Here is a 27,363-nt window from a genome sequence, read left to right as displayed (position 1 = left end):
CCTTTGGTGTTTCCTGATTCTCAGCCCACCTTACCAGGAAGTATTCAGTTCCTTCAACAGGCATTGATTAAACTTCTATGGCAAGCACAACTGTGAGACGTCAGAGGCAGTAGACAGCAGGTCCTGTCTAGGAAAATACGTTAGTTTCAGTGGTGAGGGATTGTGAACAAATGAAATGAGAAACACACACACACACACACACAACACACACACACACACAGCTATCGAAGTAATCTAAGATACATGACATGCCCCTAAAAGAAAAGTAATAGCAAAACTACTGGGGTAGAGTCCCCTCCCTAAGGAACGTGGTGAGAATAGACCTCAAGATAAGGGAAGGCAAGCTGACTACATGAAGTCCCTCACGCCCGCCCGTGTGACATGAGACCACCCAATCAGACTGTCTACACATTTCCCGTATACGAGAGACAAAGAAGTCGAAAATGCATAAGAGACTATGCCAAGTAGCGTTCAGGGCTCAGGTGTTCGGGTACAAACCCAACTGAGCCAGTGCCGGCACAAATCAGGCTGCTTCCTGGAAAGAAAGGCCTCGGTGTCACAACTCTCTGGGCGAGACTCCTGCCACACTACGGAGACCAGAAAACACTTGCAAGCTATGTTATGGGTGACGCCTATGATACCGGGTGACTGGAGGTGTACCACAAGACAATAAGAAGGAGTCATCCAGATCCACTCACTGTTCTCTGCCATGATGTCTCCAAGAGCGTACAAAACAAGGAGCAAAGTGTGGAAGGAAATTCCTGTTTGGAATGTGTTGAGTTTCCTTCAAATGCAGGAAACAGAACATAAGGGTGCGATGTACCTGAGGCCCAGGATGGAGATCTAGGTTAAATTATCATCGACATTCAAATGGCAGTTCCAGCCACAGGGGTAGATGAGGTCAGCAAAGAATCCTGTAAAGCAAGGAAAGCAGGGAAAGAACAGAGCTCTGAGGGACATCAGCATTTAAGGAGCGAATAGACACATAAAGGAGACTGAGCAGAAGTAGAATCTTAGAAGAGAAAATATAAGACAAACGGGAGAGGATTTATGACAAAAGAGAGTCATCATGAAGCACTTGGGCGACTCAGTCGGTTGAGCCTCCGACTTCGGCTCAGGTCACAAACTCGCGGTTCGTGAGTTCAAGCCCCGCGTCGGGCTCTGTGTTGACAGCTCAGAGCCTGGAACCTGCTTCAGATTCTGTGTGTGTCTCTCTCTCTGCCCCTCCCTCATTTGCACTCTGTCTCTCTCTCAAGAATAAATCAACGTTAAGCATTTTTTTTTTTTTTTTACAAAGAGAGTCACCATCAATGCATCCATATAGATTGTTCACTGCACAACACTGGCTAGCGTCGGCCACGTGGGCCACATTAATGGTGCCCCCACCCCCGCCCCCCAAGAATTGTGCAGTGTACCATCTGCACAACGAGGTGTGGCAGCGCGGCCTTAGGATCAAATGCCACAGTTAGGCCAAGAAAGATCAGAAGTGTCCACAGGCTTTGGCAATCAACGGAAGTCACTGGAGATCTCAGCAAAGCGGGTTCAGTGGTGTGGTGAGGGCAGGAGACAGTACAGTGAGACGTGAATGAAAGAGACCTGGAGGCGGCAAGCATGGCCCACCCCCTGAGGAAGCCTGGCTCTGAGGAAGGAGGAACGTACTGGTAGGGGTGGGTTCACGGCTGAGAAAGGGTTATTTTGTTTGGTTGCTTGATGGGTGGATCCGGTGGATTTGTATCTGGTTCAGGACGGGAAATAGTTGAGCATGTCTATTTAATGAAGGGAAAGGGCCTGTAGGGAGGGAGACATTAAAGATACAGGGCAGATGAGCAATCCCGCGAAGACAGAAAGTTGAAAACCAGAATAAGGGATTATCCTTGAAGAGAAGGAAGGTAGGTGTTCCCTTAAAACACAAGGAAGGCAGAAGGACCCAACGGGTGCAAGTGGAGATAAACTCATAGGGGGCAGGTGTATAAACACGTATACAGTGTGTTCCTGATGACCTTGCAGGATCTCTGCTGAGAGGGAAGAGAAGGAGTTGCCAAGTAGAAAGCTGTCACGTAAGGCCTCCAAGTTCAAAGGAAGAATAACCGAAAACTTAGTTTAAGGTTTTAAAGAAAGTGTCTAAAGATACAATCATCAGGAAGAGAGATGGGGAAGAGTCGGGGAAGCAGAGCATACACCTCCCCCAAGAAGATACACAGACGGCAAACAAGCGTATGAAAAGGTGCTATACGTCACCTGTCGCTGGGGAGATGCCAATTAAAACGATGAGGGACCACCACACGCCTATGACAATGGCCTGAACTCGAGACACTGGCAACACCATATGCCAGTGGGGATGTGGAGCCATGGCAACTCTCACTCGCTGCTGGTGGGACTACAAAATGGTACGGCCACCATGGAAGACAGTTCGGAAGTTCCTTACAGAAATAAGCATAGTCTTACTGCACAGTTCAGCAGCCATGCTATTCGGTTATTTACCCAAAGGACGTGAAGACTTTTGTCCACACAAAACCCAACACACGAATGTCTGTAGCAGCTTTATTCATAATTGCCAAAATTTGGGGGTGACCGAGATGTCCTTCCGTAGTGAAGGGATGAACAAACTGTGATACATACAGACAATGGACTAACACTCAGCACTAGGAAAAGTGACCCAACAAGCCATGAAAAGACATGAGGGACACTTAGATGCATATTACAAAGTGAAAGCAGCCAATATGAAAGGATGCATACGGTATGATTCCAACCATATGACATTCTGGAAAAGGCAAAGCTATGGACACCAACGTTTAGCACTTGGGGGTGGGGGGTGGGGGGGCACATGAATGGACAGTGCAAAGAAGATTCTTAGGGTAGTGAAAATACTCTTATGGTGCAATGATAGATACAGTCGTTATACATTTGCCTAAACCTATGGACTTTGGGTGATTACGATGTGTCAACATAGGCTCATGCTTGGTTACAAAAAAAAAAAAAAAGTACCACCCTGGTGATTGATGTTGTTAATGTGAAGAAGCTGTGCCTGTGTGGCAGCAGAGGGCATGTGGGAAATCTCTGCACCTTCCTCTCGATTTTTTATAAACCTAAAACTACTCTAGAAACTTTTAAACTGAAATTAAAAATTAAAAATAATTTTTTAAGTGGGGCGCCTGGGTGGGTGGCTCAGTCAGCTCAGATCACGGTCTCACGGTTTGTGAGTTCGAGCCCCACGTCAGGCTGTGTGCCGTCAGGTCCTCCGTCTCCCTCTCTCTCTGCCCGTTTAAAAAAATAATTTTTGTAAGTTAGAACAAAAGAGAAAATATGGAGGAGCCTCAAGGAGGCATTCAATGCCCATGCAAGCCCCAGTTAAACAGGGTGACTGAGATGCCTCTGTGTTTGTTTGGTTGACAGGATTGTGGAGCTAGCCCATCAGCAATACCCTGAGGCCATTAACTCAAACTAATTTCCCTCCCTCGCCAAGCAGCCTTTTAATTATTCACCGATCGGTTTACTTATGGAGGGAGAATGCCCTGGTTTTATTGAAATGAACACACAGATCATCTGCCGGTTACACTTCTTCCTGGAAACTGGAAAACTTGGATTAAAAGTTAAACTGTTTCTTTAAAGTTGCAGGCCCACAGTCATTTATTTTTTGTCTTTGTTTAACAAGGTGGCCCTTCACAGATTTGTATCAACCAGGAACAAACAGCTGCTCTGATGGATCCCGCATGCCTGGTAACCAGTGCCTTTTGCAGCCTTACACCCTCTTTGTCTATTCTCTCTTTAGGCAAACCTAGCCAGTTCCATGGCTTTAAATACCATCTATATTTATACACCCCGTCCTGAATTCTCACCTGAGATTTATATATCCATTTTATCTACTTGAGATCTATTTTTGGAGATCTCTACTTCCAATCTAATGTGTTCAGTTCTAGAACTTCATATTTTCCTTCCCAAACCCACTCTGCCCACGGCTTCCCCTTTGTCAGGCAGTTAAGGGCTCGCCATTCTTTTTTTGTTGTTTTGTGTTGTTTTGTTTCTAATTATTATTATTGAGAGACAGAGAGAGACAGAGCGTGGGCAGGAGAGGGGCAGAGAGAGGAGGCAGACACAGAATCTGAAGCAGGTTCCAGGCTCTGCACTGTCAGCACAGAGCCTGACGGCGGGGCTCGAACTCACGAACTGCGAGATCATGACCTGAGCCAAAGTCAGAGGCTCAACTGACTGAGCCACCCAGGCAAAGGGTCTTTCAACACTAAATCGCATCACATCATTTCTCTGTCCCAACTCTCCAGTGATTTCCCGTGGAACTCAGAATATAATTCCAACTCTTCACCATAATCGAAAAGGGCCTACCTGCCGGGCTCCTGCCCACCCCTCCACCCTCTCACCTGCTAGTGTTCCTCTCCTCTCCACTGCAGCCCTCTTCCTGTTGCGGTGCACAGAGCTCTTTTAAGCTCAGATCACAGCCTTCACATTTGCCCCCCGGGACCTGGGCTGTGCTTCCACCCAAACCTCCATGGCTGGATCCTCACACCCCACAGCCCTCCTCTTTACTCGTAGTGCAATGTGCCATTTTGGTTTCTTCTTAGAAATTAAAGCACATAAAAATTACACAAAACTAACTGGTATTTTCTCATTAACTTGTATATTCTCTCTTTCGTCAACTAGTACCTAAGCCATGAGAACAGGGACCCTTGTCTGCCTTGTGAATTGTATCCCTGAACAGCACCTGGCACATGCTAGGGGCTCAATAACTATTGGATGGATTTGATTTGGGTGCAAGAGATGCCTAGCCCTGGCCGTGCAAGAAAAGCATCCTCTTGGACATCTTCACGTCCCCAAAGGCAGGCAAAGCAGGTAAACCTGGAGATTTCAATTAAACCAGAAGCTATCTTGACCCTCAAGCCAGGCGGCTCTCCTTGTATCTATCTACACATTGTAGAAATTGCTGCCTCAACATGCCAGGGCCCAGTCAGGCCTGTGGCTTTGCACTGCCTGTCCTGCGGAGCCCAGGACACCGGGTGTCCTGAGGTCACCCAGGTGGTGACAACAAATGCCTCACCCTTCCCACCAGGTTTTTTTTTTTTTTTTTTTTTTTTTTTTGGAGGTGGGGGGGGGGGGTCTTTCCTATGAAAGTATTACCCACCCATGCACTAAGAAAAATTGAAAATTACAAGTATGGCAAAGCAGGAGAAAAATCACTTGCATCTTCACACTCTTAGCATACTGGGGTATTCCCTAGTCTCTTTTCAGGATACGTTTTTGAGATAACCTGTAAATAGTTTGCTAACCTCTTCTTTCTCATTATATTGTTAGCACTTATGGTCATTGGAAATTGTTCCATAAACAGAATTAGACAGCTAAATGATATTTCACCGTCTGGATAATTTACTGAACGCATTTTCTTTTAGACATTTTTTTCCCCAACACTAACATGGCCATGGACATGTATCTCCACATATAAATATGTTTATCTTTAAAAACTTTTCCCCACGGATAGATACCCGTCTTTATATGGCCCTTGATACAGTTCCTAATAAAACCAGGGAGAGCCAGATGAAAACCTTTAGAAAGCGTAAGCGTTGAAAAAACTACCAAAATCCTCCCATGTAATTCACAATGAAAGCAACACCAATTATATCACACCCCGTGTTTCCCTTTATAGTATCATCATTAAGTATGAAAAATGCACGATTGTTAACCATCAGTCTCTCCTGCTGAACCGTAAGTTCCATGGACACAGGGACCTTGTACATCTTATTCATGGTACCAGGCATGTGTTAGGTGCTCAATATTACTGGATGGATGGATGGATGGATGGGCAATCAATATACTGGTGAGAGTTTGAAAGGCAAAGAGAGAAGAAAACTGTTGAATGCCAATCCTCCAAACACCAACCCACCTCCCATACCCCAACTTCTCCCCTGGCAGCAGAACTCACACCCATGTCAGTTCCACTTATTCTTCATACAAATTTTATTCATACAGTTTTATTTTTAAATCATTTACACATATTCATACAAAGAAAAATAAATTTCAGGATGGAACCTTGGGACCGTGGTAGTTTAAAAAAAATCTCTCTGATCATTAGCTACTGAAGACAAGGCAAGAGGCTTAGCAGTTATTTCTGGGGGTTAGTGGATCTCCCCACGCAGGGGGCAGCTGAGGACATTCCAAGCTGCTCCCTCACGTTCCCTCAATCTACACCTTGTGAAGGTAATATGCGGGAAGGGGATTTTTCAATGCTCTCCCCTAGAAACATTTAAAGAAGTTCAGCAAAAGGCTTACGGTAACACTGAACCGCCTCTCTGCTAGGAATCTGGCAAGACTGCAATCTCCGAGCCAACTTTCTAGAAGAGCTGGCTCAACTCCTACTCGCACGCCTTTCTAGGAGGGGGGCTTGCTGCCCTCACCACACCCGGCAGCCCACTTGCTCTGTCCTCCCACCAACAGCCCCAGAACAGAGCCCTTAATCTGATCCCATCTGGTCCCTTCTAGGTTCATTCCACAAACAAGCATCCTCCTACCCCCCACACACACACTCTCTGTACAGTTGACCCCAGCCACTCGCGGGGACCCCTCAATGATGACGCCAGCATTACTGCGTACGGCACCGCACCCAGGGCACCTGACTACAGTCGGGAGAGGTCCAGGCGCAACCGAACTGTGGGCACCCCCATCAAAACTCAGCTCTGCTGAGCCAAAGCAACACTTAAATCCAACAGGCCGACTCCTAACACCCCATCCCAGGTACAGTCATCACAGAGGTGCACCGTAGAAGAACCTGCCACCCACAAGTGCCCAAGAAAGCTGCACTATCACCAGTTCCCAGTAAAAGGTGGGGGGGTGGGGGAAAGGACGGACATTACAAATGTGGTAGACCCTATCAGAAATGGCAGCTGATGACAACAGTTACCCTAGATCTTTGGGTCCTACCCAAAAAAGCAGCACCAAGAAAGGGCATGATGAGCAGAGAGATCTGTAGCTGGGGTGTACAGCCCCTGAATTACCAAGGGACTCAGAATCGACACAGCTCATTTTCCTACAGTTACGTAGGAAGGACACAGACTACCCCCCACCCCCTACACTGAGGCAGCTCCTGAGAGGCCGTACCGCTTGTGGTCATCAGCCCACCCCCTTGGTAGGCCCATTTGGGGAGAGGGAGTCACATCCAGAGCAGGGACCCCTCCAAGCAGACACTCACAGGGCAGCCCATCCCACTGTCACTGGGGCAGGCCAAACATAGTTAGGAGCGTGGGCAGATCCCGGGCATCAGCTGCCCCATAGGCATCACTCTGGCCTAACATAGACAATGCCAAACGTAGGGTGCTCCAGATATTCTCTGACATGGCACCCCCTTCTCCCCGAGGGCCCCGGCTTTTCCTCTGCATGTTCAGGGCCTCCAAAAAGTGCTCCACAGCCTCCCTGTAGGGAAGAAAAGTGAGAGATGGTGAGCAGAACATCACTGGAAGGAGACAGGTCAGCCGGCCTGGGGAGAAGGCTGGGGCTAGTCAGTCAAATACAGGATCAAAGAATGAGCAGCCGGGGTCAAAGGCAGGGGGAAGGAATTCGCCCGTTAATTACTCAAGAGCTGCTCTCACCGGTGAGCTCCAAGGTTGATGCAGCTGATGCCCAGGTTGTAGCGGGACCGTATATAGCCAGGCTGCAGCTCAAGGGCCCGACGGTAGGCAGCTACTGCTTCTTCACTCTGGTTTCCGTTGGCCAGGGTGGCCCCTAGCTTATTCCACAGCAAATAGTCCTGGGATAGGAATGGAGAAGGGTTAGAAACAAGAGCCAGGCGCTCCAATTCTGCCTGTCCCTCCCCCTGGTTCACCATTCTGTGTAGCTAATACAGGTTCCTTCTGTTCCTCTGTCCTCCACTGTTCCCCGTGTGCCACAGTGCAACCACTCTCATCTCATGCAGACTCCCCGACGTCCACATGACCCTGTACTCCCAGCCTCCTTTTCCCAATTCTCCCATGGCAACCAGTCTCCGGAACGAAATCTCCCATGACTCCAAAGTTCCCAGCAAATGATTCTTCAGTAAGACACAGTCATGTTCTATTTCTATTCCTCCCGAGGCTCACATTGGGACGGACGCTGAGGGCAGCTGTGAAACAGTCCACTGCCTTGTCATACTCCCCGCTCAGGTTGAAGAGGACTCCCAAGCCACACTGCACATCAGGGTCAATGGATGTAGGGTCCAGGCGCACAGCAGCCAGGAAGAGCTCCTTCACTTCAAGAAATAGGGAGCTGGATAAGTAGGGGGGAAGAAAAAAAAAACAAAAACACAGACATAGGTGGATGGATGTGTCTATATTCCCACCCTCCCAAAATATTTCCTTTGTCACTCATACCCTCGAGATTCATCAGTCTGTCAGTCATCCTCCGACCCCCAAACTCCACTTTAGAAACCTGTTTTTCTGTTTCATCCCGGCACTGCACCATGGAGTGCGGACCTCCTTCAAGTGGATCCTGGGTTTCCCATCCCACTCTTTTTTGTGTGTCATTTTTTTTTAATGTTTACTCATTTTTTGAGAGACAGACAGAGACAGAGCATGGAAAGGGGAGGGGCAGAGAGAGGAGACACGGAACCCGAAGCAGGCTCCAGGATCCGAGCTGTCAGCACAGAGCCCGAAGTGGGGCTCGACCCACAAACTGCGAGATCGTGGCCTGAGCCGAAGTCGGACACTTCACCGACTGAGCCACCCAGGCACCGCCCGCATCCCACTCTCAAACCACTGAGTCTAAGTCCATCCCAGCTTCCCAAATCAAGATCCTCCCTCTCCTGGGACTCTGGTTCCCATCTGTCCTCCCAAGAATCCCTCGCACTCACTCCGACAACAGGGATCCCAGGATGCGCTTGCTGGGGCCCTGTCCTGCCCCACCAGCCCCTTCCTCGCCGCGCACGACCAGGTGGGCATAGGCCGGCGTGTAGCGCAGCCAGTCTCGCAGGGTTTCGCAGGCCTGTCGCTGCAAGGACTCGTTGGTGAAGCTCACAGCCAGCGCCATCAGTGCCGTCCGGTTATCTGGCTTTAGCTCCAGACACCTGTTTGGACAGAGGTGGGCAGAGCTGGCACCTGCAGGACACTGGAATACGGTCACGGAATGCAGAGTCATGACAGCCTCACCTGCCAGCTCCCTCAGATTACGAGGCAAGGGACTCCTCCACACGCGAGTTACTAACAAAATTACAGATATGAGAAGGCGGGATGTTTTAGCAGCCAAGGAACCAGTAAGGGTCCCACATATACAATTAATGGCTCGTGAGGAAACGTAACCAGGTGTCTCCAATTCCCTCCAAACCTTAAGAGTTTCGCCACAAGAACACACTCTTGCTAGTGACCGGAAAGAAGACTAGGATCTGGGGCTGGGACGCTAGCGTTCTAAAGGCTATGTGGAGGGCCTCGGAAGCACCTCACCCCACCTTTCACGCACTCACCTCCGCAGCGCACTGATGGCTAACAGTTCTTGTTCATTCTCTGCCTGGGTGGTACCCAGATACTGCCAAGCCTAGAAAGAAGGTGCCAGATCCCATTACTCGTGCATTCACCTCGCAACCCTCCTTTCCTCTGGCTTCCCCCTCTCCACCCTTACCCCCCGACCTCAGGCCACCACCCAGGCCCGCATCCATCTGCACTGCTCTATGGGGCTTCCCGCAAAACCGAAGGAAGCTGTGTCTCATGTGAAGGCAGACCAGTGAGTCACTCACTTCCGTGTGCTTGGGATCCTGCTGCACAGCCGCCTCAAAAAGCAGCACCGCGTTTGGCAGGTCCCCCTCCTGAAGCCGCCGGAGGCCTTCCTCAAAAGGCTGGGGGTGGTCACGCAGGGGGTTCTCCTCCTCAAACTGGTACCCCTACAGGGAAAGGAAGCCAAGTGAAAACCTCTGGGACAGAGCCGTCGCAGGCAAAGCAGAAGAAATGGGAGATGACAACCCACACAGAGGTGGAGAAGTTGAAGGCCTCCAAAAGTATCCAAATTAAATGCCAACAAATTTTCCAAATTATAAAGGGGATCATCTAGGACTATAGTAAAATCATTAGGTATCGTGCTCATGCTGCTGTCTCCTGTTCACAGTAACTGAAAAGCGAAGGTCTACAAACTGGGATCCATGCTGGGAGTAAGCTTATTTTAGGAAGTCTTTAAAGGCCTGTATTTCTACATCCTTGACTCTCACTACTGGACAGAACACATTTCTTACAAGATCTGCTTATAGAAATGAGATAAGCTCTCCTTAGCTATCCAAAGGGCATTTCTTGGGGCACCTGGGTGGCTCAGTCGGTTGGGCTTCTGACTTTGGCTTGGGTCACGATCTCGCATTTGTGGGTTCGGGCCCTGCATGGGGCTCTGTGCTGACAGCTCAGAGCCTGGAGCCTGCTTCAGATTCTGTGTCTCCCTCTCTCTCTTCTCCTCCCCCACTCACATTCTGTCTGTCTCTCTCTCTAAGAATAAATAAACATTAAAATATTTTAAAAAAACAAAGGGCATTTCTTGTTTTCCTGCAGCAATGTGATAACAGATAACAGAAATGCAATTTGGAGTCAGAGGTCCTGCCACTCAAATCCCACTCTTGCCTAGCTCAGAGAATCACTGTGTGCATTGCCTGGATAACATGTGTTCAAGCACTATGAAAACCTTAGTTGTTCCCTAATTTCATTCTTGAAAGTTACTAATATTAATCTGTATCTCATAGTAAATGAAACCTAGATCCCAAAATCCTGACGGCAAAAAATGCTTCAGAAAAACACCGTTCTCTTCTGGCTAAGGATTTCTCATTTCAGGGAAGGATTGTGATGCTATGTGCAAAGCTTTGTTTACTGGTATTTCATGTTAGGCAAAGAGGTAATAAGGTAAAAGGGAAGTCTCCAGTAAGCCGCATGACTTGGGACAAGCAAATAAAATGTTCCTCTTTGGGGAGTAAATAGTTACCATCACAAAACAATATACCAGAATGAAAAGATGCAAAATACCAGGCAGAGCCCTTCTAAATGTAGCTAAGGACAAATAAGAATGAAACCGTCTACAATAAAGACGTGAGTGAGGCCCTTTTTCACTATTACTACAGAACTGCTAAAGAACTGGAAACACGTAAATTTTACCAGCCAAGTTCTAAACCATCATAAGTCATCAGATGAAAATTACTTGTGACAGACAAAACTTAAATAATTACAGTGGAAGTCTAAGAAGCAAGATATATTACAGGAGATGGATTAGGAATAAATGTATTAAAAGTATCTTCATGTTGAGAATAAGTAGTGCTCCTGGGATGTCTCTGCACAATATGAAAACTCTGAGGTAGAAAATGACCTTCGACCAGGGATCAGCAAACCTTTCTCATCAGGGCCAGATAATAAGTAATCTGTCACTAGTCAACTCCACCTTTGGAGAGACAAAGGAGCCACAAATATGTAAAACACATAAGCATGACTGTGTTCCAATAAAACTTTATTTATGGACACTGCGATTTGAATTGTATATAATTTGCACAGGTCACAAAATATTTCTTTTGTTTTCAACTGTTTAAGAATGTTAAAACCACTATCAGCTCATAGGCCAGGCAAAAACAGTTAGCAGGCCAGATTTACCTGTGGGCCATAGTTTGCTAACCCCCATCCTAGACATAAATCCCTCCACAACCAACTTCAACTATCGTCTATCATCGATCTATGTTTTAAGCCACCCTGTAGGAAACAGAGATCATTGTCATCTATAACATAATTTCCTAATGAAATCAATTCCTGCCTCTCAGAACTAGAGAGTTCTGAGATTATTAATTACAGAGTTCTGAGATTATTAATAATCAAGTGAGATTATTCACCTAAGTCTTATTATCAAAAAGCATAAAATACTATTCATAAAATAGGCATTATCCTCAAAAGACAATGGAACAAATCAATGCCATCAGGAGGTTCTCAAAATACACTCTTGTCCATGCTATCTATCCTCCTTGCCATTTTATCAACTGCTGATCAAAGAGGAATTTTTCAAAATTAGAACATTTGCATAAATGGAAAAAAGAATATACGGGAGGAAGCTTCAAACCAAAAGAATGCAGCATGAGCTTATGATCGCTGTTGCAACCTAAAAAGTCTAAGCCGAGCCAATCAGTCTGATCCACTGTCTGGTCTATTCCAAAATCTCACAGGATCATGCAGCAGAAATAGGATACTATTAAGAGTCTAGCCCATCAGAGAAACTTCTTTATGCTAAAGGGATACAATATGTGCTTGAGCTACAGATGTTGTCTTGAAAATGTAAGGACCATCCAGTAAAAAAATAGTATATTCAGAGACCCATGAATTTATATGACAATCAGGATCAGATCCACATTTAAAAACAAAAAATGCACTATTAACATATAATTCAATAATAGTTAGCATAGGGGCGCCTAGGTGGCTCAGTCAGTTGAGTGTCCAACTCTTGATTTCAGCTCAGATTACGATCCCAGTGTTGTGGGATTGAGCCCTGCATCAGGCTCTGAACTGAGCATGGAGGCTGCTTGGGATTCTCTCTCTCTCTCTCTCTCTCTCTCTCTCTCTCCCTCTCTCTCTGCCCCTCACCCCCTCTTTAAAAAAAAAAAAAAAAAAAAAAAGCATTCAAGAAAATTTTATTCCACCTAGCATGTCATTAATATGAGAGCAAAAAATGCTAAGAAATGCTACTCATACAAAATCAATGATATATCTGTATTTATTAAAAGCATGGAAATTTTCATCTAAAATATATAATTTGCTACTTGTAAGATGATGGAACTCTGCAACTTATCAAATTGCTTATACAAATTAATAAATGTATTATGTACAGGTACTTCCTTCAGTTCTTCCTCCTCAGAATTCCACAGAAGAAACTCTTATTGTGGCAAAACATAGGGCAGGGTCCAAGAAGTAAGCTCTCTTCCCTATAAGAGGATAGCTCTTATAAACTAAGACTGAAATAAACAGTAAACAAAATCCCATTTTTCCCAGTACTAAGTTTTTCATTGGCTTTCAAAAGCTAGCCTTTTCTTTTTTTCTTTTCCTATGTGAGAGAGCAAGAGTGCACGAGCAGGGGAGAGGGGCAGAGTGAAAGAAAGAAAAAATCTTAAGCAGGCTCCACGTGGAGACCGACTCAGGACTCGATCCCACGACCCTGGGATGATGACTTCAACTGAAATCAAGAGCCAGACACTCAACCGACTGACCCACCCAGGCGCCCCAAATGCTAGCCTTTTTATAGTTATCTTGAACCTTACTCTTTCCTACCTTTGCATAGCTCCCCTATGTCAAGATCTACCTCAGCCATCCTGCTTTACATCTCAGGCGCTGGTTCTAGTCCCAGAATCCTTTCCCAACCAGATCTGAGCTGAGAAGAGGTATTGCTACTCTCCTCCCCAGTTCCTGTTTCGTCTCTTCCAAAACCAAACAGTTCTCTCCCTTCCCCCTCATGCTTCAGCTCAGCAGCTCAATTCTTTTTTTAATTTATTATTTATTTTGAGAGAGAGAGAGAGAGAGAGAGAGAGAGAGAATCCCAAGCAGGTTCCATGCTGTCAGTGCAGAGCCCCAAGCAGGGCTTAAATTCACAAACCATGAGATCATGACTTGAGCCAAAATCAAAAGTCGGACGCTTAACCGACTGAGCCACAGGCGCCCCCTCAGCAGTTCAGTTATTACCCACATCCCTAAATACCTCACAGTCCCAAAGCAGATTTTTTTCCACAGTGATACCTCTGAAACAGCATAAGCTCCTTGGTCTAAAGTATATGCTATATGCAAAACTAGATCAACTTTCACCAATGACTGCTGGAATATTTTCCTAACATTTAAGTTATTTAATATAATTCTTTGAAAACACCTAAATTGGCACAGGTGGTCAGTACCTACAGGAACAGATCCAAATTTAAAATGAATTTGTGAGTTAAAAAAAGTAAACAGAGGGGTGCCTGGGTGGCTTAGTCGGTTAAGCATCTGACTTCGGCTCGGTCATGGTCTCGCGGTTTGTGGGTTCGAGCCCCGCATCCGGCTCTGTGCTGACAGCTCGGAGCCTGAAGCCCGCTTCAAATTCTGTGTCTACCTCTCTCTGTGCCCCTGTCCCCAACACCCCCCCCCCCCGCCACCGGCACTCACGCTCTGTCTCTCTCTCTCTCAAAAATAAACATAAAAAAGTAAATAGATATGAAGGTGGGAAGACAGATAATCTACCAATTACCACTCTCTACCAAAGGGGTATCTATCTCCTTAAAAATGTTCTCAATCAACCTCCAAAACAGAGCTCTTTCATCTAGGTTCTGAATGCATCATGGGCAAATCTCTATTATAGGTACTATGTCACTATATTACCATTATTTGACACGGATGGTCTATTATTATTAATCCTATTAACCCTAAGAATAAAGCATACCTTCAAACACTGGAGAGGAGCGGGGCAAGGGAATGACTTAGACCTCCCTTCGTAGAAAGGGGTTCAAGGTAGTAATTACTTGAAAGTAGGTACCCTCCAAATTCAAGATTAAAGGAGGCACAAAACAAGGAAACCCTGCAATCCGAAAACCGAGTTCTTACCTTATCATAGGAAGCAGACGTGAGATCATCATAGTCAGAAAGCCAGGGATGAGCCTCTGCGTCCCGTTTCGCCATCTCCTCCAACTCTGCCTGCAACTTGTCCCAGAAATCGACATCAGACTGTAAGGAAGGGAAGGCAGATAGAAAAAGGAGATCCATCATGACCACCCCACCTGACGCTCAGCACCGCTAGGACAGATTCCGTAAGGCAGTAGTTCTTAAATGTCAATGCATTTAAGATCTCCTGAAGAGCTTTTTTAAGTGAAGATTCCTAGATCCTACCCTCAGATCCTGATTCTGCAGTGTGAGCTGATGCCCTACCCCAAGCATTCTGACACAGAGGGCCCAGGAACACTAGGACATACAACATTCGTGGTACGTTTCTTTGCTGTTAAAACACCCACTCTCTCCAAAGGAGTGTTTTCTCTTGAGGTGTCTGCTCCTGTGCTACCTGCTCTCACCTCTATAGCTGACTTGGCTCGTTCAAACTCCATATCGAGGGCAGCTGTGTTTACTGGTCTTGTGAACTGGTCAACCCAGGCATCTGATGTACCCTGTGACAAAGAAGGATGGTCAGACCACCACCAACTTTCTACTGACTAAATACCCACTAAACACCAGCAACCTGCACACTTCTGAGAACATTCTCAGGATCTCTTTCCCACCCACTCAGGACCTCGATGCTACCAAGACAAGCTGGCAATAAAATCCCTTCCCCATCTAGGACCACTGAACACTGACCCCAAGGCCTGGGGCACCAGCCAGCTCTCAAGTGGGACTGGGAAGTGACAATGTCCTACCTGCTGCTGTATAAACTCTGCTGCCCACTGTTCTGCCTGAGCTCGGCCCGACCCTGCACCGGACTCCAGGGACACCTGCCCCTCGCCAATCTGCCGCACGAATTTCAGGAACTGGGGCACAGAGACACACAGAGGCCACTTGGGAGAGGACTTCCAGGTGTGCACTCTCAACCATGCCCAAGAGAAGCCTGCACTCACCCTCCCCCTGACCATCTCTAGCTACAGGCAAGATTTGCTAAAAGACCCTGAAAAATGTAGAGAACAAAAAGAAAGGAATTTCTGGCTTTAAAGATTTGAGAAGACACAGAAAAGCAAAAGGGTGAGTATGCAAGGAAGTGAGGGAAAGAATGCTGAAAGTAAGAGACAGGATGCGAAGTGTCTATTCTCAAGACAGGAAGGCATGGACCCGGGATCTTATTTCCTTCTCTTTAAACTGGGGTATGAAAAGCTAGACTCTTGGCTTTGAAGGCCAGCTCTGCTGGGCAAAATAGCAGTGGGATGTGGCTCACCTCAGAGTTAGCCAACTTGGGGTCATCCACCTTGGCCACAAAATCACTGGCTGTGTGCTGCAGATCCTCCTCGGGATGATACTCATCATACCTGGAACAGGTAAGGGCAAACGGGTTCCACACACTCGTCTGCCACCACCTTCCCCATGCTATTCCCCACCCCCCAGCCCCTGGCATCACAGTTCTTATCAAGGAAAAGACACACATTCTTGTTGAGGTCCTACAAATTCCAATTTACATTAAAAAAGGACACTTGGTGGGGCGCCTGGGTGGCGCAGTCGGTTAAGCGTCCGACTTCAGCCAGGTCACGATCTCGCGGTCCGGGAGTTCGAGCCCCGCGTCGGGCTCTGGGCTGATGGCTCAGAGCCTGGAGCCTGTTTCCGATTCTGTGTCTCCCTCTCTCTCTGCCCCTCCCCCGTTCATGCTCTGTCTCTCTCTGTCCCAAAAATAAATAAACGTTGAAAAAAAAAAAGACACTTGGTGGGCGGGGCGGGGGGGGGGGTGCCTGGGTCAGTCCCTTAAGCATCCAACTCTTGGTTTCAGTTCAGGTCATAATCTCACAGTTTGTGGGTTCGAGCCCCGCTTCAGGCTCTGCGTTGACAGTATGGAGCCTGCTTGGGATTCTCTGTCTCCCTTTCTCTCTGCCCCTCCCCCACTCACACTGTCTCTGTCTTTCTCAAAATAAATAAATAAACAAAAAAAATTTTATAAAGAAAAAAAAAAGGACACGGGCGGAAGTGGCAAAGTATTAGCTACATTCTTTTACTTCTCCCATTCACAAACACACCTTTGCAGAGAGAAGGAATATAGTAGCAGCCTCCATATTAAAGAGGCAATAGGGTACGTAAGGTAAAGTTACAGACTTCTGGTTACAGCACTTAGGATTCTTGACTCACTCACACTTCGAGTAGGGATAATAATACAAGTGAGAACCTTAACACTGAAAATGAGGGGAGGTGCTTAGGTGGCTCAGTCGGTTAAGTGTCCGGCTTCAGCTCATGTCATGATCTCATGGTTCCTGAGTTCAAGCTCCGCTGATGGTCCAGAGCCTGCCTGGGATTCTCTCCCTCTCCCCTTCTCTGCCCCTCTCTCAAAATAAATAAACTTTAAAAAAAGGGCAGGGGGGCTCCTGGGTGACTCAGTCAGTTAAGCAACCAACTTCAGCTCAGGTCGTGATCCCACAGTCTGTGAGTTTGAGGCCCACACCAGGATCTCTACTGGCAGCACAGAGCTCACTTCAGATCCTCTGTGCCCCCCGTCTCTCTACCCCTCCCCCTCTGGCATGCTGTCTGTCTCTCTCAAAATAAATAAACTTAAGAAAGAAAAGAAAAGAAAATGAGGGGACTGCAAATCAGTTTGAGAATGAAGATGTAGGAGGTGAGGGAGGCTGAGAAAACTACCCAAAGCTCCTTTCACAGGGATCCATCCAGAAAGAAGTAGCTGGACTCACCAGCGATCAGTGGCAGCTGTTCCCTCAGGCTCTCCCAGCCACAACTTCTCCTCGGACTGTTCCAGATATTCCTCAGCCCAGCGGGCTGGGGACACAGACAAAGGATCTGCAAGGAACGGATTTGGAGAAATCACACTGGGCTCAGTGAGGGTCAGGGAAAAGGAGAGTACCACGCATATTCAACTGACCCTCTTCACCAAGCCAAAGCAGATAAGACCCTACTGAGCTCCTCAGAAAGTCCTGCTCAAAAGAAAACACTACTACACTCTCAATATCCAACCCACTCCCAAGGGGCCTGGGATCAAAGTTTACTGGATTGGAAACAGGAAAACAAATGAGGAGACTCAGGAAAGGAGTCCAAACCCTTTTGCTTGAAGTGCCAGAGGCCTCAGTAAGAAAGAGCAGGCACTTGGGGCCTCCACCTTCCTCAAAGGCACTGCAAGAAACTGGTAAGGAGCTAAAGGAGAGCGGAAGACCTCTGGTCTGGTCTCCATCGACAGAGTTCACGCTTTCCCAATAAAACAAGCCTCGTATTTCATTGTAATAAAGCTACCAGGAGAACCTGAGAAGCAGAATGCTGGGCTAGAATTAAAAAATACCTAGGGCCACTCTTCCCACTGGATGTTGGTTTCATTTTTTTAGTTGAGATGCAACATGCAAACATGAATGTACACAAAGTGTACCAAGCGTAAGCATACTGCTTCATTAACTCCACACGTGAATACACGCAAATCACCACCAGCCACATCAAGACACAGAACGTTTCAGACCTCTCACAGGCTCCATCAGGCCCTCCCTCCTCCAAGAAGAAACATTATTCTGACTTGTCACTTTTGATTCGTTTGTTTGTTTTTTGGTTTATTTATTTTGAGAAAGAGTGAGAGAGCAGCAGGGAAGGGGCAGAGAGAGGGAGAGAGAGAATCCCATGCGAGGGATTCAATGCAGGGCTCGAACCCATGATCCATGAGATCATAATGATCTGAGCCTAAATCAAGAGTCAGATGCTTAGTTGACTGAGTCACCCTGGTGCACCTCACTTTTGATTCATTTTAGGGCTATGTTTTTTAAGTGTAATTCTAGGAACTGTCTTAAAAGCTCTAGTGACAGGGGCGCCTGGGTGGCGCAGTCGGTTAAGCGTCCGACTTCAGCCAGGTCACGATCTCGCGGTCCGTGAGTTCGAGCCCCGCGTCAGGCTCTGGGCTGATGGCTCAGAGCCTGGAGCCTGTTTCCGATTCTGTGTCTCCCTCTCTCTCTGCCCCTCCCCCGTTCATGCTCTGTCTCTCTCTGTCCCAAAAATAAATAAACGTTGAAAAAAAAATTTTTTTTAAAAAAAAAGCTCTAGTGACAAAGGGCACTGCCACAACATCATAGTAAAGATTAGCAAGGTAACAGATTGAACGAGGGCACTGAACTCTTTCTCAACCTCCAGGACTTTGTCCTTTACTATTTTGGGGCCAGGGGGAAAATGAAAAAAAACAAAACAAAACAAAAAGCACTAAGACATTATTCAAAGGGGCCCTAAAGAGGGGTACCTGGGTGGCTCAGTCAGTTGAATGTCCGACTTCGGCTCAGGTCGTGATCTCATAGTTCATGAGTTCAAGCCCTGCATCAGGCTCTCTGCTGTCAGCCTATCTGCATAGAGCCGGCTTCAGAAGCCTTCTCTCTGCCCCTCCCCCGCTTGCACTCTCTCAAAAATAAATATTTAAAAAAAAAAAAACAACAAAGGGGCCCTAAAGAATGAGTCAACACAGACAAGGCACCAGCCAGCAGTGTGCTTTCCTTCTGCCCTGCATCCACACTTCTCCACATCAGTACTGAAATGGTCATGCTATCTTTGTCCCCAGTTTGGAGATCTGTCATTGCTTTCAACACAGAAGGCAGATGTATCCCTTTGGTATTAAATGTCTACTCCATTTAACTGAGACTTTGCCTGAACAATTTCAACAAAGTAAGCTCAACATGTGGGAAAGTAATGTCAAAATCTGGAGGAGAAAAAAAAGGGGGATACAGACTCTCAAAATACACATAACTATAAATATCACTAATATAATAAATTAAGATATGGTTGACATTTTTTTTTTTGTCCTTAATTTCAAAGACTCTCAACATTTTTATCCAGATTCCCTCACTAGTTATTACGGGCAATAGACTGCTGGCCCAAAAGTGGAGACCTAAGAAGGAGACATATAATACTAAAGTAGACTTTACAGTGCCTTCTGATCCCTTCGTCCCATTCTGTTGAAAATTAACCACCGCTCCTCTTACTCTCCAGCCACTCCTTACTCTCAACTAGAGTGTTTTCCAGAAGCATACTCTGGCCACAAATGCTCCTCAAATTAGAGAGAATGCTGTTTTCTGTGAAATGCTCCTTTCAAGGACAAGAAGCAACGGAAAAAATATAAAGCATCTGGACTTTAAGAGACATGAGGCAGATTAGAAAAAAAATCCCAGGATGAGAAAAGTCATCCTCAAATAGCTGTAATTTGGTATTTGGCCATATTTAGCCATCAGACTCAGAATTTTCTGGCATTGTGAACCTGCTCCAACAGAGTCAAAATGAAAGAACCAGAAGAATTCTGTTTGGCCTTCACACTATTTTTTGAGAAATTCATACAGAAAATCAGATCTATTTGGATACTCGAGATTGGAGCAATTAAGGCCTGTAGAGGAGAAGGGACCGTCCTAGCTTACGTAAATCAGTAGAGTCAGAACCCACAACCTTGACACCAAATATCCAATTCAGAATGTTCACCTTACTTACTTTCTCGTTGTGTGTTCCTTCCACCTAGGCGCATCCAGCCCAAGCTCAAAAGTCAAAAATTCACAACTTCCCACCCTCATCCATAAACATTCCTGAGTTTGCTAAATAGCCCAGTGGTAGAGAATGTAGGTTCTACTTTGTCCACAAAAGCCCAGAAAGACTGACTTCTTACCCTGGTTCTATAATTATGATTCTCTATTTTATTGGATAAATTATTAAATCTTTCAAGGCCTCAGTTTTATCACCTGTTAAATAAATTTTTATGTTTCTCCCTAAAAAAAAAAAAAAAAAAAAGAATGTAGGTTCTAGAGTCAGCCTCCGGGCACCCAAATCCCAACACCACCTCTTATTCACTGTGCAAGTTACTTAACCCTTAAGTTTCCATTTCCTTATCTATAAACGGATATAAATAGATCTATGAATAGAGATAAGAACAGCTACCTCATAGGGATGGTTGTAAAGACCAAACGAGATAAGGCATGCGTAAGGCACAGGGTAACAAATGTTCTCTATTATTAACATCACTGTCTGGCTCACATAGGGAGCAAACCCATAGGGAAAGCAGAAAACATCACGATGCGATCGTTACTCCTTTTATTCCACAGTCTGTTCCTCTGCCACAGGGGGAGATCTGTTGCCCCTCATGGTCTGCCACTGCTACTTGCCTACAGCACAGGTCTGTCTCTCGTGATTACCATAGGAACCTCACACACCAGGTTAGCTGAGGCTGCCTGAATTCAAAACCCCTTAAAGACGTATTTCATCCCTGCAGCCAAGTCATAAGATGGGGAATTATTTGGCCCAGGAGATTTAGGGGCAGGGGTCGGGGGGTGGATTCCATCAAGAAATATGGCAGACTGAAAAATGAGCTTCATGTGGCAAATGGAATAATTCTGTAACTCGACTGTGATGGTAGTTACACAAATCTACACAAGTGATAAAACCGCATAAAACCATAAACACACACACACACACAAAGGCATGTCAAACCAGTGAGATTTAATACACTCTGTGGATTGTACCAATGGCAGTTTCCCGATTTTGATGTCGGACATAACAAACGGTCATGCAAAATATTACCACCAGGGAAAACAGAATGAAAGATCCACAGAACCTTCTTCTACCTTTTTTGCAACTTCCAGTGAAACTATCAATTATTTTCAAATAGAACAAGACAAGACAATAAATGCACATCTAGGTTCTTTGTAAACTTGAGTCTGGAATCTTAACAATAGGGGTGTGAAAATAATAAGGATTTAAAGCATATAACCTTTCATCTTGAAATCAACTTATCCATAAAGTAATAGGTAACCTATATCATCAATATAATAATATCAGCCACAAATATTATGAGAATAATAAAAAATGAATGACCAGAAAATTAATTTCCTTTAGCTTTCTCCCAGATCTCAATTCATTTGTTCAATAAATACTGAAGGTCCACTACGTACAAAGCAATAACTAATGCAATTGCACATTTTTATGAAGGCAGGCCCCAAACAGCTCAACTTCCCTTTCCGGCTCTCCCTATCCCTGCCTCCATGAAGCAGGCACAGTCCCAAAAGGACAGACAAAACAGAAGAGATCTCCCAAAGAGAACTTAATGAGACAAGTCCAACGTGTTTTTCTAAAGGTAATTATAACAGAAATCTCATCAATCTCAATGCTTACGGTAGCAATAATTTTTTTTTCTGAGTTATCAAAAATGACGCCCACACATTACAACAGAAGTCTCTCTACAATAAGACACAGCATTGAAGTCTACAGTTTGTATGAAAAACAGTGTTGGTCTGGGGGAGTGTCTTTGTTACAGCTCAGAGCTTCACTTGAGGAAATTCCACAAAGAAGATTCTCAATGATAGTGTAATGGCTCTAAGTATGGAACCTAGAGTCAGAAAGATAGGAGTCTGAATGTCATCTCTGTTACTGAATGACTTTGGATAAAGTATTTAACCTTTCGAAATCTCAGTTTCTTTATCTACACAATAGGGAAGGAATACCTACCTTGTAAGTATAACTGTGAAGACCAAATGACTTTAAGATTATAAAGTGCAAAGCATGATTCAAGAAACAAAGAACATCTACTGTTCTACCTTAAACTCCAACTTCAGCGTTGGAGGAAAGGGAGTCATGTTAAAAGAGGCCAACAGCTTTTAACTGTTAGATTTGGGGGTTTTTTCCTAAATACAGAAAGCCCTACTTTTAGAAGAATAAAAATGATGGAGGGAGAAAACAATTAGGTCCCTTTAGTGACCTCAGGAATATTTAAAAACGATGACAATGTGAATGCCCTGAGAGTCTATAATCTCTCTAACTTTGTCCACTTGTATCTCTTGTTATTCTTAATTTGTTAAATTGGAAAAAGGCTAACAAGTACTTCCCTTTGACAGCAAAGAAGAAGAGGAAAGCTGAAGAGAATGCCCTTCCCCCCATGCCCCTATTCAGACAGGCCTGGGGGAGAGGAATCAATCCTGAGGGACGTAATGAGCATGGATCCTCTCAAAGAGCAAGAAATAGGCTGGGACCCTGAAGAGCTTAGGGTGCAGGCCCACCAGTAGAGCACCACGGTTAAGCCCACAGGGTCTGGAATCATTCAAACCCAGAGTCAAATCCCAACTCCACCACCTACAAAACTGAATCACCTTTGGCAAGTCCCTTAATCCCAAAGCTTTTGTTTTCTTATGTATATGCTAGGAATAAAAACAGTAGCTACCTCGGGAGTTCTCATGGGAATTAAAAAGATAATGCATTCAGAGCACTTAATACAAAATCCAGAACATGATAAGTAAATATTAGCTATTGATTTTTATTATCATCGTCAGGATATGGTCTTTGCCCTCTAAGACCCTGTACTTCAGGCCCTTGAACTCCCCAATCCCACTTTCCAAGGCCTCAACTCTTTTCAAGATGACTTAAGGCCAGAATCCCACAGGCTGTGCTGAATATTTCTTCCTGGGCAATACTGCCATTCATCCAATCTGTGGATCCTGACCACCAAATTACAGTAATAAAGTTCCAGATAAGAAAGAAGTACCTAACCCCTCGTGTTCTCCCTCCCTGTCCTCTCTCCCATTCTCTTTAAATAGAGAGAGATACAGAGATGCAGAGATATAATCTCCAAAATCTCTTATCCAGTTCAAACCCAGTCCCCTGCTTCATATAAGTTTCAACAATTCCCTATTATCACCTGAGGTTCAGTGCCCTAGAGAAATGAGTCAAGAATCCAGAAAAGTCATAGAAGCTAAAATCGCTCTATATCCTAAGATGAACTGGGGAACCAAAGAGAACTTTGCCCCATGCAAGCCTCACCTGTGACTTCAGAGATGAATTCTTGGGACCAGTCAGTCTCATTATAATCCTGAGTTACATCCACAGCATCTCCAGCTGCAAGAAACTCCTGAGCCCAGTTCTCAGACAAGGCCAAGTCTGCCACACCAGGAGCTTAAAAGAAACAGAGAGAACTAAGAAAAAAAAAGAAATACGTATCATTCTATCATGCCTAAGGAGCTCTCAGTGCACATGAAAACACTCTGTCCCTTTTGTCTCCTTCTGCACCTCAATTCCCCAACGCCAGCAGCATCCAAATATGGAACCCCCTTGGCCCTCTGTGCACGGAAAATGGTGAACTCCCCTCCCACCAGACTCTGGACCCACCTCTCTGGGGTGCCTGGCGGAAGTTTGACTGTTCAATCTCTTGCATCTCTGCCAGGAGATCATCCATCTTGAAAGTCTGAGGGGCGCGGGATACAAGTGGTGCATTCTGGTCCTGGAGAAATTCGGCCACCAACTGCCAGGAGAGACGTGATGAAATGAACTCAGCAGGAGATAACGCCCCATGAATGGGGGATGCTAAATACAAGGAAAGGGAAGCAAAGAAACTATAGATTTGCAAACACTCAAAAGAATACATTTTTAAAAGCAAGCAGGTGGAATAAGGCAAATCTCATTTGGTCAGGAAGGTCCACAGGTTGAAATATGGGTGAGCCAAGTTTAAAGTGAAAACGCAACGGGCAAAAGAAAAATGCAACGCAAGAGACTGGCATGTTTACCTCATCTTCCGAGGCTACTCCCAAAGGCTTAGAGACCTAAGACAGAAGAAAAGAAGGGGGGGGGGGGGGGGGGGGCAATATGGTACAGTGGTGAAGACCACACACAACTCAGTTAAACAGGGGTTAAAATTCCAGCTCCGGCATGTATAAATGACCTTGAGCAAGTCACAAAACTTCTCTGAGCCTCAGTTTCTTCATCTATAAAACGACCGCCTTCATCCGTCTGAAGATGCACAATGCTTAGCGCGGTGTTAAGTAAACACTCATTAAGTGGTAACTATCATTTGCGACACATCAGAGAGAGCAGTTATCCCCCAGTGTTCCTTTGGCCCCCCCCCCATCCCAGGCCACCGCTTGTGTTTCTACATCAAAAATACTCACCGCCTCAGAGGCGGGGGCTCCTGGGGGCCAAGGGCCAGGCCTCAACCCCTCCTGCCGAAGGGCCTTGTCCTGGGTGAAGTGCCCGGCCAGCTTCATGAGTGGGTTGGCACCCCCGCATTCGGCCTCCACCAGCTCCCGCATTGCCATGGTGACCGCCAGCTCACTGACGGGCAAGGGTTTGGAACTGAGGTCCGGCAGCCAGATCCTTCCCCAGCCCACAGCTCAGCGTGTATCTGGGGGAAGCGGGCAGACGTCCGTCCCAGCTGGTTAGCCGCTGGCCACGCTCCACCCCTGTGCCTTTTGCTACGGCCCCCACCTCTGCCAGGAGGTCCGAGAGGGGGCCGGTGCCCTCCTGCCGCCCCCCCTCAAAGGCCACCGCTTTCAGTCTGGGCCTCTCCGGCCACCTCCACGACTGCGGGGTCAGGCGGCGGGACCGGCCGGCAGCTACCCCCTACAGAAGGGCCTGGACCCCATGGGTCTGAGGGGGACAATTCCGCGATCGGGCTGTACCGGAGCACTGGCCGGGCAACGGAGAGTGGGAACGCCGCCGAGCGTAAGCCGGGTCCCCCACATCCGCCGTCGTCAGGCGAGCTCCGAGGGGAGCCATTCCTTCCCCCGTAAGTCACCTGAGCCCCTCCCCCGCATTCGGCCGGTCCCGGCCCACCCCTCCCGCCCCCGGCCCACCCCTTTCCTCCGCCCCAGTCGCAGCTCCGGCCCCGCCCCCTGGCACCCCCGAGGATCTGGCCAGGGCCAAGGAAGACCCGGAACGTGTCCTCACACCCCCTCGGGGCCCGGCGCTCACCGTCGCGCGCCGCGCCGCGCCGCACGACCGGCCGGGGCACCTGGTGCGGGCAGAAGGGGGAGGGGAGGGGAGGGAAGGGAATGGGGAACCAGGGGCGGGGCTCGAGCTTAAAGGGGCCGTGGCGGTCGCGCAGCAGCCGCGGCCCGGCGAAAGCTGTTTGAAGGGGCGGGGCCTTAAGACTGCGACGCAGCGTGACGGGAGGGGCCGTGAATCTTAAAGGGGAAGAACGCCTTAAAGGGGAAGTCTCAGAGTGGAGACGCAGAACGTTCAAAAAGATCACCGGCGCTAGGACTTATTTGATAGAAACCTCAAAGAAGAGTGGAGCCAAGAGGGGCTTCCTGAGCTTTGGGGGAAAGCCAAGGGCGCATAATCCTGGACCCAGCTCCTCCTGACCCTTCCTTGACGGCACACTGTGACCCAAGGGGATTCCCTGCCCTTTCTGGGCCTCAGTTTCCCCTTCTAAAAAGGGGCTGGCTGACTAGTCTTTTGGTAAGAGAAAGTCCCTAACGCGGGAGTCGCGAGGGTCAAATCCGAGGCCTCCCTCAGCCTTCTAGGGATGCCCACTTCCAAATTGCCCCTACTGGGACATCGTCACAGTCTCCTTGGAGACAGAGGCCTGCCCCCCCCCCCCCCAATCCCTCTGCCACCTCTGCGTAATGGGGAAAATAGCACTGGATGATGACAATTCCGGAGACTAAAATTGGGTCCAACGCATCCTGAGTCCTAAGCTGGTAACATACAACAAAGGTGCACAGTGAATCACTCCTCTCCCTTCCTTCTTCCCTCACCGCCGTCAAGGTCACCATGGTGGCCATATTCCCCACTGCTCCAGACTGAAAGGATAGACATGATGCAAGAAATGATTTTTAATCACAGAATAAGCCTCAGGCTCACCATCTGCCACAGAATTGGCTCTGGTGTCAAACTTCAAGTTCACTGGGAAATAAACCCTAATATCTCCCCTGGCTCCAAGACCAAGAGAGTCCCGGTGCCATAAAGAAGGGCAGAAGGTGCTCAGAGCTGCTGGTAATTGAGCAAGGATGAGTTAGTACCAAAACACGGAAGCACCATCCCAGCCCGGGGTGCAGGAGAGGAGGCAGGTATACAGCAGGTGGCGCTCCGGACCAAGCTTGTTTCCTGGTGTCCCGCAGATTTCAAAGGCCGAGGCACAAGGGGACCAAAGGGGCTTGGCTCGGTAAACTCATCCCTGGGAAAGTAAAGAGGCTGTTATGACACCTCAGGGGAACGCAATGGCAGGGCAGACCTGAAGATTGTGCAAAATTTCTCCTTTTCCTTACTTTTTCACTATCTTCCAGACCCCCACCCCCTTTTCCCTGGAGAACACATATCCCCGCCCTTGCCTGTTCACTGCTCCCAGGCTGCCCTCTCGAGAGGAAGAGAGAGAGAGAGAGGGAGAGCGAGAGACAGAGCAAGCGTCAGAGGAGAGGGGAAAATGCCTAGTACCTAATAAACTAAACCATGCCAAGGAGGAAGGCGTGCTCTCTGTAAAGTGTAAAGGATCCCTGGAGAGGGCAATGTTTAACAGAAAGCATATGATATGGTAGAATTTTAGAAAATCAAGGCAACCGGAAAAGACTTCCAAGTACCATTCAAACCGTAGCACACACATAACCACCTACTCTGCTAGGAGTTTAGTAACCGATTAGCAATAATTCATAATGTGCCCACCTGCTAGGAGAATGATAATAATGATAGTAACTGATGTTTATTTAATGCTTACTAAAACCCAGGCATTGCACTAAACACTTCATGGGTATTAGTGCTTTTAATCTTCATAATACCCTCTATGAAATAGGAATCGCCAACCAACCCCACTTTACAGATAACACTTACCCAAAAACGCACAGCTAGGAAGTCAAAATTCAATCCAGACACAACTTCAAATACCTACCCATTATGCAACACTGCCTCCCAGTCTTAGAGAAGCCTTGTTTATAAGCCCTGGAGAACTTTGTCTCCCAGGCCATAGAATTCTGCACAGAACCTGGCCCACAAGTTCAAGGGGGACTCTGGTGCTAAGAAAAGACTAATAAAGCTAGTTAGGTGTTCAACATTCAATTTATTGATG

At 46.8% G+C, this 27,363-nt stretch overlaps 1 protein-coding gene across 14 annotated transcripts; it reads right to left on the bottom strand.

The window, feature by feature from the left end:
• Nucleotides 1–5,355: 5,355 nt before the first annotated feature.
• On the bottom strand, nt 5,356–25,436 carry PEX5 (peroxisomal biogenesis factor 5). 14 transcript variants are annotated; one of them, XM_045462850.1, is made up of 16 exons: nt 25,275–25,435; nt 24,473–24,705; nt 24,092–24,127; nt 23,697–23,829; nt 23,352–23,483; nt 17,282–17,387; nt 15,832–15,922; nt 15,323–15,433; nt 14,984–15,076; nt 14,523–14,618; nt 9,698–9,841; nt 9,428–9,498; nt 8,822–9,034; nt 8,073–8,238; nt 7,587–7,744; nt 5,356–7,410 (listed from the first exon to the last, which is right to left on the bottom strand). In XM_045462850.1, the coding sequence occupies exons 2-16, from the start codon at nt 24,617–24,619 to the stop codon at nt 7,209–7,211; spliced, it is 1,899 nt and encodes a 632-aa protein (XP_045318806.1). In that variant the 5' UTR covers nt 24,620–24,705; nt 25,275–25,435; the 3' UTR covers nt 5,356–7,208. The 14 variants fall into 14 exon arrangements, with proteins under 14 accessions (XP_045318806.1, XP_045318803.1, XP_045318804.1 ...); XM_045462847.1 differs by having other exon boundaries at nt 14,523–14,642; nt 25,275–25,433; XM_045462848.1 differs by lacking the exon at nt 25,275–25,435 and adding an exon at nt 24,983–25,111 and having other exon boundaries at nt 14,523–14,642.
• Between the last annotated feature and the right edge of the window lie 1,927 nt (nt 25,437–27,363).

Source organism: Leopardus geoffroyi, chromosome B4 (genome assembly GCF_018350155.1).
Source record: "Leopardus geoffroyi isolate Oge1 chromosome B4, O.geoffroyi_Oge1_pat1.0, whole genome shotgun sequence".
Classification (NCBI taxonomy): Eukaryota; Metazoa; Chordata; class Mammalia; order Carnivora; family Felidae; genus Leopardus; species Leopardus geoffroyi.
Note: the sequence above shows the minus strand (reverse complement) of the source record. Positions and strands in the feature narration are given on the sequence as shown.